The following is a 17,541-nucleotide window of genomic DNA, read 5'->3' as shown; positions in this document are numbered from 1 at the left end:
TTGGGAACCCGGTGTGTCATTCAACATTGTCCGAGTAAGAGCTATTCAGAGCGCTGCAGGTTATATAGACAGCGATAAACGACGAAACGAAGCAGGCCACTACTCTCGATGGATGACTCCCAGCCCCCAGGGACTAAGTCGTAAGGTGCACTGAATATGCTTCAGTATTGATTCTGTCCAGACATTTTGGATTGGCACTCAAATCAAATCTACTCAAGAAAGGTTCATTCAAAAGCTATAAAATCTACTAAAGGGACTATTACTATAAATCAAAAACGAAATATAGATCTCGGGTAAATCAATGTGGTCTGGGATATTACTGGCGTCGCTGGGCAATCAGGGGGGACGGGGAAAAGGAGGGGTCTTTGACTAGTACTTGCGGGTATAATATACTTACACAGAGTGCAATGCTTTGGCACCGGCTAATCGTGCCGCAAGATCGGTCTTTGTCCCCTTCTGAGGACCGGCGCCCCCTAGGTATTTACCTAAATGGTTGTGTAACACACCGCTTGCCCCGTTTTTGCTACACCTCCATCCTCGCGTTTAACGGTGCTCTGTATTTCTCTAGTATATTATTCAGACTTATCCGCGTAACCCATTCATGCGCTACTGCACGAGTGTTCGAATACCTGCAGGTTATTTAGACTGTGATAAACTACAGACAATAAACAGTTAACAATCAGACCAACGGACAGTGTGCATTGTGTTTATAAACGCATTAACGATTATTTGAATCAGTTCTACAAGACAACAGAGTAGGTTTACAGAAGCGATCAAAAATAGAAACAGAATATACACAGTCGACAGCTAGAAACGACGTCCATTGAAAACCAGAAAAAAATTACACCCTCGTGGTTCTTCAGCTGTATTTTTGCAAAGTGCCACACTGCACAGTATCACTTAAGAGTGATTAGCAAAAGCTGCAGATGAACATCTTAATGTTACACACATAACATTTCACCACCATTTACATTTGCCAATTTTCATTACAAAGTTCAAAAGAGGCAGACAAACAGACTCATGGGCAGACATGCAGACAGACAACACAAGTGCACGCTTAAGAATACGTGGGCCAGTTAAGGGAAAAAAATTAAACTACGTGCCCCGACCTATAAAAGAGACAAGAAAAATGGCATAACAAGTAGTGCAATCAAGCTGCTCGCATCAGCACGTTTGTTTGTCAAGGCTTTTGCTGAGTTAGGCGAGAGAAAGCAGCGTGCCCGAGTCCCTGCCGACGCATTTGGCACTTTAGCCTGAATGCTGAGCTAGTAAGCGAGAACCAGTGCGACAGTGCTGACACCTATTGGTTAAATACAGGAATACATAAAATAACCCAGAATTACAAATAAGAGCAGCATTTGAAATTGAAAGCGTCGCATGCACTGGGGCGAAATGGATTTGAGGAAATTACCGAACGATCATCGTAATGTAAAACGTGTATGTAACGTGGTGTTTGCGGAAATGCCTTGCTGTATAGAATAGTAAAGGAGGCCTACTCGGATCAATGTTCAGCGAGTTAGTCATCCAGCAAGCGGTAACAAACTAGTGCAATTAAGTATGAACATATAACACTTATCAACAACAGCTTGTAAAACAACTTAAACGGTTCGTTCGAACCTCTGCTTCATCAGTTTGTTGGAGTGAAAGAAAAAAGATGCGCTGCAAATTCCCTTTTGGTCAGTTTCTGACCCCCCTCGGACTGTGCTCTGACGAGCTCTTCATTACAGACACTTCATTCCACGCTCACATTCTTTCCTTAGTGCCACTACCGCTGATGTTGAACATTCAGTCCTCATACACATTAAGGCTGAATTCAAGCTGTTGGCTTAGCAACTTTGAGTCTGCACAATCCGGAATCCTAAACAGGCAGTGAAAGTGGGCACTAAAGCAGCTCAGCCTGCTTATGTCATTTTTAGATGTTTTTCACTTTGAGGCATAAAGTGTTGGCTTGTTAGTGTCAGATATTAATCTCCTAATAATAAATATAATCTCTGAAAAAGTGAAAATTAGCATAGGTCCGCCTCTCATAATTTTTAATATTCATTTTATTTATTTTTCTTTATGAAAATAAACCTGTGCATTTCACAGGAGGTCACTAGATGGGCAGTTTAGAGGTCTTCTTTAGATAAGGGTGTATCATTGTTCAGCGTTATGGAGAGGGGAAGGGTTACATTATCAATAACAAATAACAATTCAAAAAATTATTTAAATGTCTAATGATTTATTGGAAATAATCAAAAATATTCACTGCAGTGTTTGATATCTTGATATCTTAAACACTTGCAATATTCTTTTTATTCAAGACTATATACACAAGATCCATACAAATTATAACAGTAGAAATGTTTAAGAAAATGCTAAATTAAGCATAAAATAACTGAAAGCAAAACAGTAAAGCTACAAATTCTAGTCATTCACATGGCTTGATTTTCAGCAATAATTCTATACGTAAATGACAGAAATAATTTTTTAGAATTAACTGTTTTAACTGTAGCAGTTTGATAAAATAGAGGCAATGAGTAATATGTTAGTCTGGCTAAAAACTAAAATTAAAATGCTTGCTTTGCATAAAATAAATTAATTGTTTTTAGTGGAAGAAACCTTGTTTTCATAGAAATGCACCTTGGTCAGAATGATATGGTGCAACGGTGAGCAGCAAGGAGGCGGACGCATGCGCGGAGAAAAGCGAGATTTATTAAGGGGCAAATCCAAAGTCGTAGTCGTTAGGTTAGTCCATGGTCAGAGCCAACTGATTTCAGGGATGCATGATAAACAAACCAAGGGCTAGGATAGTATACACAGGAGTTAGGGAAAAACGAAGGTTAAGAATAACAAACCAAAAACACAGGAAGGCAAGCAGGGGAAGCAGGCTATAACTAGGAAGTAACGTAACTACGGAATGGGACTAAAACACACAAGACAGGGAAAACATGGAACACGGAAGATGGGAGGGACTAATCGTGACATATGGCCTCACCATGCAGTAAACATTAATATGTTTGGTTACATTAGTGATTGTTAAACATACAACACAATCCCCAAAGCAAGTGTAACAAGTTGTAACCAGATGTAACCAGGCTCATCCAACATAGCACATTTTTGGTAATACACATTTAGCTACATTATATATATATATATATATATATATATATATATATATATATATATATATATATATATATATATATATATATATATATATATATATATATATATATATACACATTTAAAAATTATCACTAATACTAAATGCTAATGCTCATGTACCCAAAGGCCATCCACAGTTGAGGACTTACAGTTTCTTGTTAATGATCTGTGGACCGAAATGTGAGAGGACCAGCAAGCTGCATACACCATGACTAACCACACAGTGGCAGAAATGCAACATATTTTTTCCATATGTCTAATCATTGAGCTGACTATTGGCCTATTTTCTTTTAACGTTTGCTGTGATTTTAACTTTTTCTAAGGGTTCCTTTACCTCACAAAAATACTGTGCAATCATCTGTTGCACCTGGTGGCATGACAAGGTTTTATTGCAAAGTTCTCATGAGACAGTTCTTTACTGATAAAAAAAAGTCTTTACTGATAAGACAGATCTTTGATGAGCAAGAATCACACTCTTCCTTCATCAGTTCTTTTAGTCTTCTACTTAGTGTGTTGAACTTGCCCTGTCTCTGCAATTATTAATCTGTTCAAATCACCATCTACACTGAACTTAACGAATCACAAAGACTGATTTACAGAAGGCAAGGTTAAATAGATACAGTATGTAATGTAGCAATGCAAATATAGCAAACAGATAAAGCCAATGGAATTTCAGTAAAAGAAGACACTATAACCCAAAATATGTGAAAGCCTCCTTTGATCAAAAAAGTCCACACTGCAAGTTATTTTATAGAAAACCTTAAACAGTTGCAAAAATACACTGACAAGTTTGCATGAGGGAGATGGAAAAAAAGCTGGTTTGAAGCTGTGGGGTGTTTTAGTATGGGTGGTGTTCCTTCCTTAGCCTGTTATTATCTCTGAGTCACCCTCTGTCTAGTGTTTACACGCCCCCCCCCCCAGTTTGCATCTTGCACTAACTCCTCAACCTTCATGCACTGCAGAGCAATGTGAGAACAGAAATAACTCTCTCTCACATGACTATGCTCCATCAGTGTCCATCAGAGTGTCCGCAGGTGTGGGCAGTGAGCTTTGTTTTATGCAGCAAACCTGTGGTGTTCATCCTGCAGTTTATCTGTTTATCTGGATGACAGTACATCTATAGAGGTATTGGTTAAAACGGTGTGAATCAAGAGAATATCTCACCCCCATGAATATAGCCTGTGTTTGTGTGACTTACATAGTCATAGTTACAGGAGAGTGAGCCTTATTTTAGATGTTAGGGTTCATCTTTAAATAAATCGCCTACGCACAATGGGTCTGTTTGTTTCTAAGATAGCTCAAATATTTAAACAGGAACCTTAGCATACTTCTAAAATAGTAGCATTTTTTATAATCTGTAGTCTATTTATATATAGTCTATAGTCTGGTCAACACATAAATATGTCACTTTATAGAGCAAATGTGTCAATAGTCCATATATAGCATTGTGTTTATAGGTCAGCAAGAAATTATTTAGGTGTTGCTTTATTAGTCGCTATTGATGTGTATTACCTTATGCATTAACACTATTATCTCTATACACAAAGAACCAGAGAAAGTAAATAATATTAAAAAAGAGAAAGTAAATAATATTTTTCCTGAATAGTATAAAGGTTAACTGCCAGTTTTAAGGAGATTTTTTAAAAGTTTTGAAAGCTAGCCTACTTGATTGTGGGTTGTATGTTTTCAGTTTTTAAACAATGTGCATTTTAAGGATGGCCAACAATTAAAAAGAACAATTCTGAAAACATATTTCCCTGATGGTCATAATTTTATAATAGTTGATCCTCACACTTACCATTTATGTAGTAAAGATTTTCAGTCTAATGACACTATATGGCAAACATGCATGAACATGGTGAAATGTTAATGGACAAATTTCCATGAAGCACGGTTAGGCAGGTCATTTCCCCAGATGGCAATCATGGCCTGTGACGTCTGTAATCATTAATAAAGATTTTACCCATAGGGTTATCTTGTATTTTTCTCACAAGCACACACTGGATGCAACTACTCAAGAAATGACTTGCATAAACAATATTGACATAACAATTAGCCTTCAGGCTGTAAGATAAATTATTTGAATGACTCATTAAATATTTACTGCAATTGATCAAAATATTCCCTATAGTCTTTCTTTATTCATTAGGACTACCCAAACCTAGAAAATAATACAGAATATAGTAAATAAAAAGATTAAAACCAAAACAATAAAGCTATCAATTCTGATAATTTCCATGGTCTGAACATTTTAGAAGTAATTCTAAACATTAGCTATTGTGTTAAAATATAGTCAAGGTACAATATAATAATTGACTAAAATTGAAAAAGGGTTTCAAAGAAATAATAACGCTAATCCCAAACTGTTTTCTCAAGACAAAAGCCTGGGAAAACATTTTTTTCAAACTAACTGCACATACAAAATAAAGAGAAGATTTGTGTTATAGCCAGACATTTAATAATGTTAAATCTTTGCAGTCATATACGCTTTCAGAAAAGGCTGACATATAGATAGTTAATTTGCAGCTAGGCAGCAATATGTGTTTGCCTAATATTACTAATAGGAGCATTATGTCTTGTAGTGTTAATAAAAGGTCCATACTGTTTAAGGTACTGTAACGGGCATGCATTATTTCACATGAAAAAACTCTACGCCATTTTGTCCAGAATCATGAGTGGCTTTACCATTACTTAAGTCCCACTGGTTTCTTTTAAGCCCAAAGAACCAGGGAGGTACCTTTACAGAAAATACATCTATCTACAGATGGGTGTGAGGCTGTGAACATTCACTTTTAACAGGAAATTCCAGTTCTATTCCTCACACCTGGGAATGGCACAAGCTTTCGTAACCCCTCCATTTCCTTGTCTACACTCTTGCTCTCTGTCCCCTCCTCCCTCCACCTTCCTAACAGAGTCCTTCCTCTGTACCTCTAGCTCCAGGGCAGAGCCAGTTGGCATGCAGAACTCGTTAAAGCAGCGTTTGAAATTTTCATCCAGGAAAGCATAGAGGAGGGGGTTGAGGCTGCTGTTGGCATAACCCAGGGCGATGCAGAAGTGCATTGCGGCAATGGCAGTGGGGCTGCTCCCTAGGTCTGTCTTCCCCAAGGCCTGGAGCAGAGCCAGCACCTGCACAGGCATCCAGCAGAGCACGAAGGCAGCCACCACAGCCAGCACCATCTGGGAGATCCTCCTAAGGTTCCTGTCCTTCTCACGGGAGCCGGAGAGGTGGCGCACGCTATGCAGGCGGCGCACCATCAGGCCATAGCACACGCTAATGATGACCACTGGGATTAAAAAGGAGAAGAGGAACACGCAGGTACCGAACACAGGCTCAGCGGAGCTTAGAGGGTCAGGTAGAACCACCATGCATTCAGTACCTGCTCAGGGAGAAGAAAAAACAAAGAGGCCTTAGTGGTAATGACAGAACTTATAATATGCTTATAATAATTCAAAATATCAAATGAGCCATTAACATGATATGGTTTACCTAAAGCTTTATAATACTTTGTGTCAGAGTGACTATAACTTTGAACACTCGCTAACGTTTATAATAACTTAATGCTATTACTGATACATTTGGTAAAGCAGACCTTGGGTAATGAAATGGAAAGCAAAGCTCAGTGATGAAATTCTTGTGTTGGGTAGTTATACTTTTTCTTTTAAAGATCATTCCTGTTTCCCCAGGTGCAAACAGAAAGAAGATGACTTTATAGACACACACAAATGCATGATTACCTCAAACACCAAGAAACAAAAGCGAAAAAGACAGTTGAGGTGAAAACCCAGATGAACATGAAAATGTAGTCAGACATGTTACCATTCTGGGAGATTTGTGAGATGAATGAACAGAATGATGCTTGGTGTGGTGGGCTGGCTTAAATAAGGGTGACAGCTAAAGTTGAGGTGATGACTACCGTTGGACTCCGCCTCCACTTGCCCCATGATCATCACAGGCACCCCGATGGCAGAAGCCAGTGCCCACACAGCAAGGTTGACCAGCCTGGCCCTGTGGGGGGTGCGCACGGCCAGTGAGTGCACCGGGTGGCACACGGCAATGTAGCGATCCACGCTCATGACGGTTAGAGTGAAGACGCTGGTGAACATGTTGTAATAGTCAATGGCCACCACAGCTTTGCACAGAGCCAGGCCAAAAGGCCAGAGGTCCAGCAGAACATCTGTGCCCTGGAAAGGCAATGTGGCCAGCACCAGGGCATCGGCCAGTGCCAGATTGAAGATGTAGATGTTGGTGGCTGTCTTCATCTTTGTGTATCTGTACCAGTAGGAAAAAGACACCTCAAGTTTCAAATCAGGCTGAATTTTTATATACGATTTAAATTTTTTAAATTCTGGAAATTATTAATGCTTAAGGTGATCTCGACCCCTGGGATCTGTCGAATTAAAGACCTATTTCAAATCTTCCACTTATATCTAAGATGTTGGAGAAAGATGTGATGTAACAGCTAAGCTTTCACTTGCTTAAGAATCACATACATGAAAAATATCTAAGGATTTAAGTTTCATCACAGTATAGAAACAGCATTAGCGAAGGTAAACAATCTTTGCTAGTTCTGCTTTATCTCAGAGCAGCATTTGACACAATATGTCTCACTATCCTACTACACAAATTAAGCGCCCGATCATGTAAAAATAACATATCCTCTCACACATACACGCTTTTGTAGTTGGCAGCGCAGGGAGGTGCTGATGTCACAAGAAGTTCTCATGTCTGTATCAGCTTCTGGGTCTCCCATTTAAGATGTTATAGCTCTGCTGGAGTCTCAGCTGTATTCCGTTATATATACATACATCCACTAAATGGACACTTTATTAAAACCCCCTGTCCTTTCACAGTTGGAGATTCCCTGTATTGAAATCAAATACCTGACCCCAGAGTGCAGAATAAGATCAGGTGAGCAAGTTTACCCATGGAACGATTTCAGTGTGAATCCAAATTAGAATGAGAAAAATGAGCAAGCTGAGCAACTTAAAACGAGGCACGGTCATCGGTGCTAGACTAGCCAGGGCCAAAAGAAGCTAACCATGTGCAGTTTTCTTGTGCAATTGTTCGGATATTATACAGAGAATTGTGTGACCAAATGAAAGGGGGATCCTGTGGACGTAAGCAACTCGTCAACGAAAGGGGTCGGAGGAGGATATCAAGAATTGTTCTGACAAAGCGGCAATGTGTCGCCAAGCACATCACAGCTGAATACAATGCTCATTCTCCAAACACACAGCTCATCATTCCTTAGCATGGATTGCCCATAACAGCCAATGACAAGTTTGAGTACCACTGTTGTCTAAGGGAAACAGAAAGGTAAAACTTCAGTGGACAAAAATTGGATCACTGAGCAGTGGAGAAACATTGTCTAGACAGATGAATTCAGACATCTGTTGCACCATACTGATGGGAGGGTCAGAATTTGACACAAGCAGCATGAATCGATGAAGCCTTCCTGTCAGGCGGAGATTGAGTAATAGTGTGGGCGCTATTTTCTTAGCACACCCTGGGTCCTCTGACCAACTTCATATCTTCATGGCAGCTGTTTACCTTATAGCGGAAGGACACATTCAGAAGGACAATGCACCATGCCACAAGTGTCATATACTCATGGATTGGTTCCAGGAACATGACAGCACGTTCTCCTTGCATCCCTGGCCTTCACAGCCTCCAGATCTTAATCATATAGAGCATTTCTGGGAAAAAGTACAGTGGATTGTTGAGAGAACATCAGTACTTCCATCTAATTTTTCGCAACTGTGAGAAGATATCCTGTCTGTATGGGCCAAGATACCTGCAGAACAATTTCAGCACCTAGTGGAATTGTTGTTGTTCTGATGGCCAAAGGAGGTCCGAACAGAGCTAACTATGTTTTTTTTGGGTTTTTTTTTTTTTTCTGTGCTGAGCTGTACAACTGCCCTTCCTGTCCAGTTTGATGTTGATGCAAGCGCAACCCTGAAGGAGAGTTCCTGCTCATTTGCCTCTGGGACAGTCTGACCACTGTGGAGCCACCAGCATGTGCAACTGACCCTCCAGCTGTGCCACTCACCATGCTAAAGTGATTAAAAGCTCATAGAGTGTCATAGAGATTTTAGTGAATAGCCGCCTATCACTAATTCCCTCTGTACTGTGTTTTGATGTTTCTTTTGTGAACTCTGATTACACCTATTTATCGGTTCCCATTTATTAATCTGAACTTCTGCATAATAACTATACTAACTTAGCTTCTCTATCTATTGTTGCATGTGTTTTAGTCATTTCTTACAAAAACTTCCTCTACATATATGCTTTACAAACAAGTGAATGCAACTATTATTTTCAAGAATGAACTGTTAGACAGAGGCAAAGATTGTTAAAATCCCACTATAAATTTTGATGAAACTGAGGCAAGCACTATGGAACTTTTCCAGTCCAATTGAAAAGAATCTTAAATTCCATCTCTCCACTGGAGAGAAACCAAAGCATCATTAATAGGCAACAACGGAATTTCAGCGCAAGTCGTTTGGTAACCAGCCTAGCAACACGAGTTTTAAAATAGGCCTTGCGATATTGCCCCAGCTGAAACTGTCAGCAATGGCCACATGTACCCCTTAAATGCACACACTGGGCCTCATGCAAGAACATTTTCATATTGTTATATTAAATTTCTCAGACTAGTAATCATAGTCAATTTGTACACTTGTGCCTTGTTTAGAGGTGACAGAAGTACTCAAGTCCCTTATTCAAGTACAACTACAAATACTACAGTAAAAAATACTGTTGTTGAAGTTCATAAATACTAAAGTAAAACTACTTGTTTAAAAAAAACACTTGTAAATAAAATTTTTGAGAATTTTGCAACATCTGCAAAAGTATACAAATGACATTTTTAATAATTATATTAATTTCTTGTAGAGCAAAAATTTGACCACAGCAACAACTGAATTTGTTTATGTGGATGTAGAGAATCAGAAAGTTACATAAAAAAGGTTATGTAAAAAAACAACAACAAAAAGGTTTACTTTTTCATATTCAGTTATGAAGAAACAAAGAACTGACATGTCCAAAAAACTTTATTTTATAAATTCTGTTAATTAGCTTATAGCTAATTGCTTAAGGTAACACCGACCAAAACATCCAAAGCATGAAATAGATTTAGCAGTGGAAACATCACTCTGCTTCATGTGATGGTGTTCATTGCATCTACTGCTTCTGTTTTCATACAACAGGACACTTGGTTGGATGTTATCCTTTACATAATACTATGTCCAAGATGGTAACATTTACTCACTTTAAAAACTGTGTTTCAAGTTTCAAGTTCGGTTTATTCGTCACATACATAGTCATACACAGTATAACTTGCAGTGAAATGGTGGAGAGTGCTCTGTCCAAACTGAGGAAAGGAAACAGGGGTGCATAGAGAAAAATGTATATATGCAAGATAAATATATATACTCTATGTATGTACAAAATATATTAACAATGTATGTACAATATATGTATATTATGATTATATACACAATGTACAATGTATATGGTTGGGTATATATGTACACAATCTACAGAATGTACAGATCCATTTTGTATAATAACATATCTACAGTTGTTGTGTAACAAGGTAATTGAGTATAAATCTATATATACAGGTGTACAGATATACACCTGTGGCATCATGCTACAATCTTCAGAGGCTTAGACAGAATTAAGTATAACCAACACTAGGGATGGGTGACTTAAAATGATCAGCTGAATAGAACTGTCACACAAATCAACTGATGTGAAGATGAAGTTGGCATTAAGGTTTAGTAACATAATAAGCAATCGATGTTTATTTTTAGTAGTCAATACTACCCATTCCAACAGATGCCAATCTCCAAGAAAAAACCAACTGTAACAAGACTTGTGTACCACTTCCCCAATATAACAAGAGCTCTAGATTGCGTGTTTATGTGAATGAGCATATCTTATTCATCATCATCAACTTCTTTTCACTTTTCCTGGTGATGGACGCCATAGTAACAGGCTGAGATGATAAGCCCTGAAATGTCTATTCCCTGTGACAGATTCCAGCTCCCAGGCCAGCTGTGAGATACAATACCTCCAGCAGGTCACTTCTGGGCCTCCTTCCAGTGGGACGTGCATGGAAAAGCGGCAGTGGAAGGAGCCGACCAGTGGGCTTCCTTATGAGATGCTCAAACAGTTGGCTTCTCTCAATCTTGAGAAGAAGTGGCTCTACTCCAAGGCATCCCTGGACTGAAGGGCTCCGCACCCAATTACAGAGTGAGAGTCCAGCAACGCTACAGAGAAACCTCATTTCTGTCACTTGTATTTGTAGTCTTATTCTTTCAGTGACTGACACACAGAGAGCTTTGTCCTAAGACCAAGCTCCTAATTGACCACCACAGACAGATTTGGAGACCGCTTCACGTCTTCTGCTGACCTGATCTCATGCTCCCTTTTTTTCCATTACAAATGCTCCCTTTTCCCAAGAAACTCAAACTCCTCCACAAAGGAGAAGTTTCTCCTCTCACCTGAAATAAATAATCTGTTCTTTTCTTTCTGGAAGAATACCACAACCTCAGACTTGTATAGGCTAATTTTCATCAATGCTTAAGTAAGTATCCAAAGGTTCACCACAGTGGCTGCTTAGAGGACAACATCTACAACACTCCAGCAACACTCCAGCCTTGGCTGCACTTGATATCTTGTCTATGAAAATCACAAACAGGAGCAGAGACATGAAGGACCCTTGATATAGCCCAATAGCCACAGTGAACAACTCTGACTTAACACCAAAAGCTCTTACTGCACTGACCGCCAGAAGCTGCAGCCCATATAATCCTACATCACCTCCCACAGCTTAAGATGTACAGGGTCATATGCTTTATCCAAGTCCACAAAGCACATGTAGACAATGGCATGCTCCCATGATCCCTCACAAAGCTGCACTAGAGAAAAGAGTTAGTCCAATGGTCTACTGTTACATGACTTGGATAGAAACGTCATTATTCATCCTATATTCTAGGCTCAACCATCAGGTGGATTCTCCTTTCTAGTGCTTATCCTGGGAGGCAGAGGAGTGTGAATCCCCTATAACTGGAACACTCCCTCTGGTCAAATTTTTAAAATATAAGGACTGCCACTACAGTTTGCTAGTCTGAGGGCTCCATACCTGTTTCCATTTAACATTAAAGAGGCATGTTACCCACACAACCACATTTCTACTCAACTCTCCCCCACTCCTGCTGATGTGTTCGCATGCAACTTTTTAACTACAATAGTGGTTTCAGCCACAGAAATGGAATTTGATTCACAATTGGTCTCCTAACATCAGGGCCTGTCCAAATAGCCAATTTGAAGTTGCTTGTGTTATTCACACTGCCATTTGCAGTCTGTACAATAATAGAACTACTTTGTTTTTATACTCATCTATTCATACAAGTGCTTCGTGTAGAGACCCCACTGTCACACACTTTAAAGCACAAATAGTAGTTGATTGATAAAAGGTAATTGTTACTGTCACAATTTAGACAGAATGGGAGATTAGTAAAATTAAATAAAGTATCATATCATGATTATTAATTTTTATTTTCACAGTTTCTAGGCTAATGAAATAGATACAATCACTTATTTTTTTCCTTTGGGGATGAACTATACTTAAATTGCATGCTCTTAAATTATATTCATGTCATTTGAAAACTTTTAAATACAAGAAGACTTTGGAATACGGCAAGGCACTCTGTCCTCTTAAGTCGTCTTAAAATGTTCTTAAGTCAAATCTTAAGAATGAATAAGAAAAACGAATCTTAAGAATGAATCTTAAGAACAAATCTTAAGAAGGAATCTTTTTGTGTTTGTTGCATGAGGCCCACTGTCTTCTGCATTTCAAATTTCACATATTAGAACACAATACAACAGAACAGTCTGGGTGCTGCAGTAGGTTATAGTTTCTGGATTGTAATTATGAAGCAATTATAATGGCGCATTAAGCAGACATGGAATTCTTTCTTAATTACATGTTTAATCACACTGATGTGAAGGGGGAAATGAGAGAAGATTCTTGGTGGTGCAAGTTACACCAAATCTTAGGAGGTGAAACAGCAGTTCTCCCTCTGTTTTGTCACACTGAGGACATACCTTGAAACAGTTTGAAAAATAAGTCATTCCTAATGTGTTTAATAAAACAAGTGAAGACTGTTGCTACAGTATTGCTTTTATGTTAATAAACATAATAGTGCAGCAATATTCCACACTTGTTTATTTGTTCTTCTCTGTAATTTCACCCCTTTATGACTACATCAGCCTGGTGAAGGTTTGTATATGAATTAAATCACTGTCTGTTTACTCTGCAATCTAAAAGAAACCATGCAAACCTGCATTTTGGCAGAAAGGGTATTTAATTTTATGACCAAGTAACTAAGAAATGGATGCCAGTGTGGCAGAGACATTGTATTTTCATTATAAGGTTGATCTTATTTTTCTCTCTCTCCTCAAAAATAATCACAGTCTGCCAATATATCAACAGCCAGCCTGCTCATGTTCCAGCTAATGCAGAATAGGATAATTTAAAACTGTTTACCACATAGACCTTCAAACAGACTTCTGAAAAACCTCCTCGAAAAATGCTGACTTAAATAGATGCAATTGTAGTGCTATGGTAATTTCAATGGCAATCTAGCCCTTTGGACAAAATAAATTTGACCTCTTTGTCACACATACATGCTTTATACCTGTTGTGTTGTGTGCCTGATTGTCTCATACATGCTCATATGTGTGTGTAGAGACAGACAGAGAGAGAGAGAGAGAGAGAGAGAGAGAGAGAGAGAGAGAGAGAGAGAGAGAGAGAGAGAGAGAGAGAGAGAGAGAGAGAGAGAGAGAGAGAGAGTTTAACTTCAGACATATATATTTAAACATCCTCACCTGATGATGACATACATGACCAGACAATTTCCCACGAGCCCCACCACGCACACAATTAAATAGACCACTACAATAGTGATCCTAACGCTTGTAGGAAGACGTCCGTACGTGTCGTCGAATGCACTGAGATTTCCCTGTAAAAGCGTTTCGTTGAACAGTAGAACTATCTTATCCGTGACATCTGCTAAGTCGTCAGGGAACTCCATAAAGAAGAGAACCGAAGACTGTCAATAAATAAATAAAAAAGTCATCAAACCATCAGAAAACAGAAACGTGCTTGTGTTTACCTTAGCTGTTTACCTTAGCCTCAATGCCGCAAACAAAATTACTGTGATGTACCTGTACCCGACTAAGCCGCTAATGCTTCAGTAGCGCACAGGCTTTTGAAGTCCTGACTACTGAAAAGCCGTTTCCTCAGCTGGAAGCGATGTGATAATAAAAACTGCAAAGAGATATCCGCTAAGTCACGCGAGAAGTTCGGTTTGCGAGATTGGTTGATATGTTTGATTCATATCTAGATCAGTGAAATAAAAATGGTTTCGTTCAACATATATAGATCATAGTAACTTAAATCAGCACAACAGTACGCAGGTTCCGTAGTAAAATGCGTGTATCTGTGATGGGAGAATGCTAGTTATATTATATAATATTATTTTAAACGCTTCACGTATGCATATGTAAATGTTGAAAGGAATGAGTGATGTATGGGTGGATAGTGGAGCTGTTGTTAAAGCTATGCTAAATATTTCCAGTTTTTATACCCTGAGTTTGGATAAGTCCGTCAGTGAGTCATGAAACCTACACTTTTGCCTCTTGGAAACATTAACTGTTGAAACCCCAATATGTTGACCATGGACCTCGTAGAGTACGAGATAAAAGCCCCATACTATATAAAAGTCTAACTTTCTTTTATAGGAACACGCAGTTCGGTTCAGTAAATTATATTTGCGTAACACAAAAAGTAGACAATCAACAATTAATTATTAGTAGTTCTTATGCTAAACGTCAAGTCTGTGGTATTTGGAGTTGATATCAATAACGTTTAAACCACGATTTTAGTCATGGCTTCAATACGAAGTCACAAAAGGGATAACTAAGGACAACATAGTGATGAAACACTGAAAATCGAACCTGGGGCATGTTTCCCTCTTGAAGCTCATAAGTGGAACTTGAATACAAGGACCTACAGCCACTGACCTGCAGTTTAAAAGAAAACAATTTTCCTATGTTGCAAATTGGACTGACTGTTTAATTTTTATTTTGGGTCTCTATCCACTGCTGCCATGTTTAATGCTTTCTTTTTCACAGTCTGATTATGACTTGAGAAGAGAGACATGCAAAAATGCTTGAATTACAGGACACAAGAGGGATACAGACATGGAGATGGTAATTACGCCAGTAGCTAGAGCCACTTTTACCCACGTGTCTCCTGCTAAGATAGCACAATAGTAGTCTACAAAAATATAGTCACTGACCCATAGATCAAAAGCTCCAAAGCGTAACTGAATATTGCAAGAAACAGTTTACTGCTTCAGCTGTGCACCTCATTTGTTTGTCTTCCTACTTGTCATTCAAAGGTCCACTGAGATGAAAGGCCTGGGAGCTCCCATATACAGAGTTTAACATTAAGAGAAATGTGGATGTTGCTCTTCTTTGTCACACACCTTTGAATGCCTTTACTCACCCACTCCTGGCTGCCCACCAACCAGTAAGGGAGATGGTGGGGGAGTGAAATAACACAGGAATATTTATAGCCACGCCACACCGCAGGCCCCAGGTTGTTTATAAGCCACATACTGCTTTCAGCACTGCAGCTCAGGAGAAAGATAAATGAGGGCAGATTTTCTGTCCCGGTGGAAAGAACATTCAGTAAAACGTGAGGCAATCAATTTCCTCCTGTACCTGCCGCAAAGAGAGTCGGAGCCGTGCCAGCGAAAAAAAATGAGGAAGGGTGCTGGAGTGGGTTACTCGAAATAATAGTGGTGACAGAGTAGAGAACAGAGTAGCAGGCGAGGGGGAAACAGCAGAGAGAATTACAGCAATTGCTGATGTGGGGGTTGTCACTCTAAAAGGCCTTATCCATCAGAAACGATGTTTGAAAGGCAGACGTGCTTTATGTTTGTCAGTTTGGTATATACACAGTCATAATCTTTCTAGCATTATAACCAGGATTTCTTATAGGTTACTTATGTACATACATAAGTACATAAATAAAAAACCTAGGTTACACATGTCTTTACTGTAAATTGTGTTGCTGTGTTCTTGCCCTGTGTCTTGTGTATATGTGCTCTCAATAATGTCAGTTATCAGAAATGTCTGTACACTCGTGTCCTGCCACTTTGTTGAGCAGTTTCTATCATGTCAGTGCAGATTCCTGTGCGAAGCACCAGTAAAGAAGACCATTTTGATTCTTTGGGCTCCAGCCACCATAAATCATCCCTTATAAGCCAATTACCAGAAATACTAACTCTAAGATAAAATTATTTTCAGAACACATTTTGAATTAAAACACAGATTTTTATTATGCATGCATGCAATAATGAACAACAATAAAAGCATGTACATTAAAATTCATTATGAACCACACAAATCATCTGTCAATGATCAGTAAGGTGAACTTTTTTAATAACTTAGGTAAGCTTTATATCAGTAATTAATTTACCAAAAGTGTTTTAAATCATGCTTTCTTAAGGCTTGCACAAAAACAGAAAGGCATTTCGTGTCGAGAATTCACAGACCATGCATAGTAATAATCTACTATAATCTAACAAATGTAAAAACAGACAGAAAAGAAAGAGTATCACATCAAATGAAGGATTAAAATGGCAACACTGCCATCTGTTGCTAATTTAACACATTACACCAGCTCACAGCTACATGGCTGAATCTACAAGAGGCTGAACGGATGTGAAATTCTGGTCCTGGAAAGTTATATCCCCTCACTGTTCAGTGAGTGATTTACTCTAACACGCATTTTTTGCAGTTCACACAAGCCTTGATAATTAGCTGATGATTTTTTCTAGAGAAGGATAAAATACTCAAAGGCACTGTTTCCTTCAATTTTAGCGCTGGTACGGCTTGCCTTTGATTCCTCCTGATGGATGCTGATTGTTTTTCACCTTTTGTTGTTATAATTTCTTTAGCTGAATCTTGCTTACAGAGATGGGATTTGTATCTTGCAAAAAACAACCATTTGTGTTACCGCCCCAGTGCAATGCTTTCCAAAAAAATCCGATTGTAAAAGATAGCTCAAAATAGTACCATAACAGCTCACTCAGATTTCAAGAAAATATTTAACCAAAGTACAAATACAACAGACACTCTGAATGATGTTGATATTTTATTTACCAGGAGATACAGCAGCCTAAAGTGAATTATTCCAGATAGAACAAAGTGCAATATAAACACAACCATTAATCAGAATAAACACAATTGTGCTTATCACTTATTACTCAAAAATCATATCATATACTGTAGGTTATCATATAAGTACA

General features: G+C 38.7%; 1 protein-coding gene across 4 annotated transcripts; it reads right to left on the bottom strand.

The window, feature by feature from the left end:
• Positions 1 to 3,257: 3,257 nt before the first annotated feature.
• LOC113581955 (nociceptin receptor) lies at positions 3,258 to 14,465 on the bottom strand. Of its 4 annotated transcripts, none has more exons than XM_035522236.1 (4): positions 14,387 to 14,465; positions 14,048 to 14,271; positions 7,062 to 7,417; positions 3,258 to 6,524 (listed from the first exon to the last, which is right to left on the bottom strand). In XM_035522236.1, exons 2-4 carry the CDS (start codon positions 14,251 to 14,253, stop codon positions 5,959 to 5,961), a joined length of 1,128 nt encoding a protein of 375 aa, XP_035378129.1. In that variant the 5' UTR covers positions 14,254 to 14,271; positions 14,387 to 14,465; the 3' UTR covers positions 3,258 to 5,958. The 4 variants fall into 4 exon arrangements, with proteins under 4 accessions (XP_035378129.1, XP_035378128.1, XP_035378130.1 ...); XM_035522235.1 differs by having other exon boundaries at positions 14,348 to 14,450; XM_035522237.1 differs by lacking the exon at positions 14,387 to 14,465 and adding an exon at positions 14,348 to 14,383 and having other exon boundaries at positions 14,048 to 14,247.
• Positions 14,466 to 17,541: the final 3,076 nt, after the last annotated feature.

This window comes from Electrophorus electricus, chromosome 24 (genome assembly GCF_013358815.1).
Source record: "Electrophorus electricus isolate fEleEle1 chromosome 24, fEleEle1.pri, whole genome shotgun sequence".
Taxonomy (NCBI): Eukaryota; Metazoa; Chordata; class Actinopteri; order Gymnotiformes; family Gymnotidae; genus Electrophorus; species Electrophorus electricus.
The sequence above is the reverse complement of the archived record's forward strand: the minus strand, read 5'-3'. Positions and strand labels throughout refer to the sequence as shown.

Bases quoted from the DNA above. Each gene is read 5' to 3' on its own strand.
- LOC113581955 (XM_035522238.1), bottom strand. From the start codon at position 14,253: ATGGAGTTCCCTGACGACTTAGCAGATGTCACGGATAAGATAGTTCTA. The intron at 7,418-14,047 runs GTGAGGATGTTT...CTACTGGTACAG, and splicing joins GTCATGTATGTCATCATCAG to ATACACAAAGATGAAGACAG. The intron at 6,525-7,037 runs GTCACCCTTATT...CTCCCTGAGCAG, and splicing joins TCATCACCTCAACTTTAGCT to GTACTGAATGCATGGTGGTT.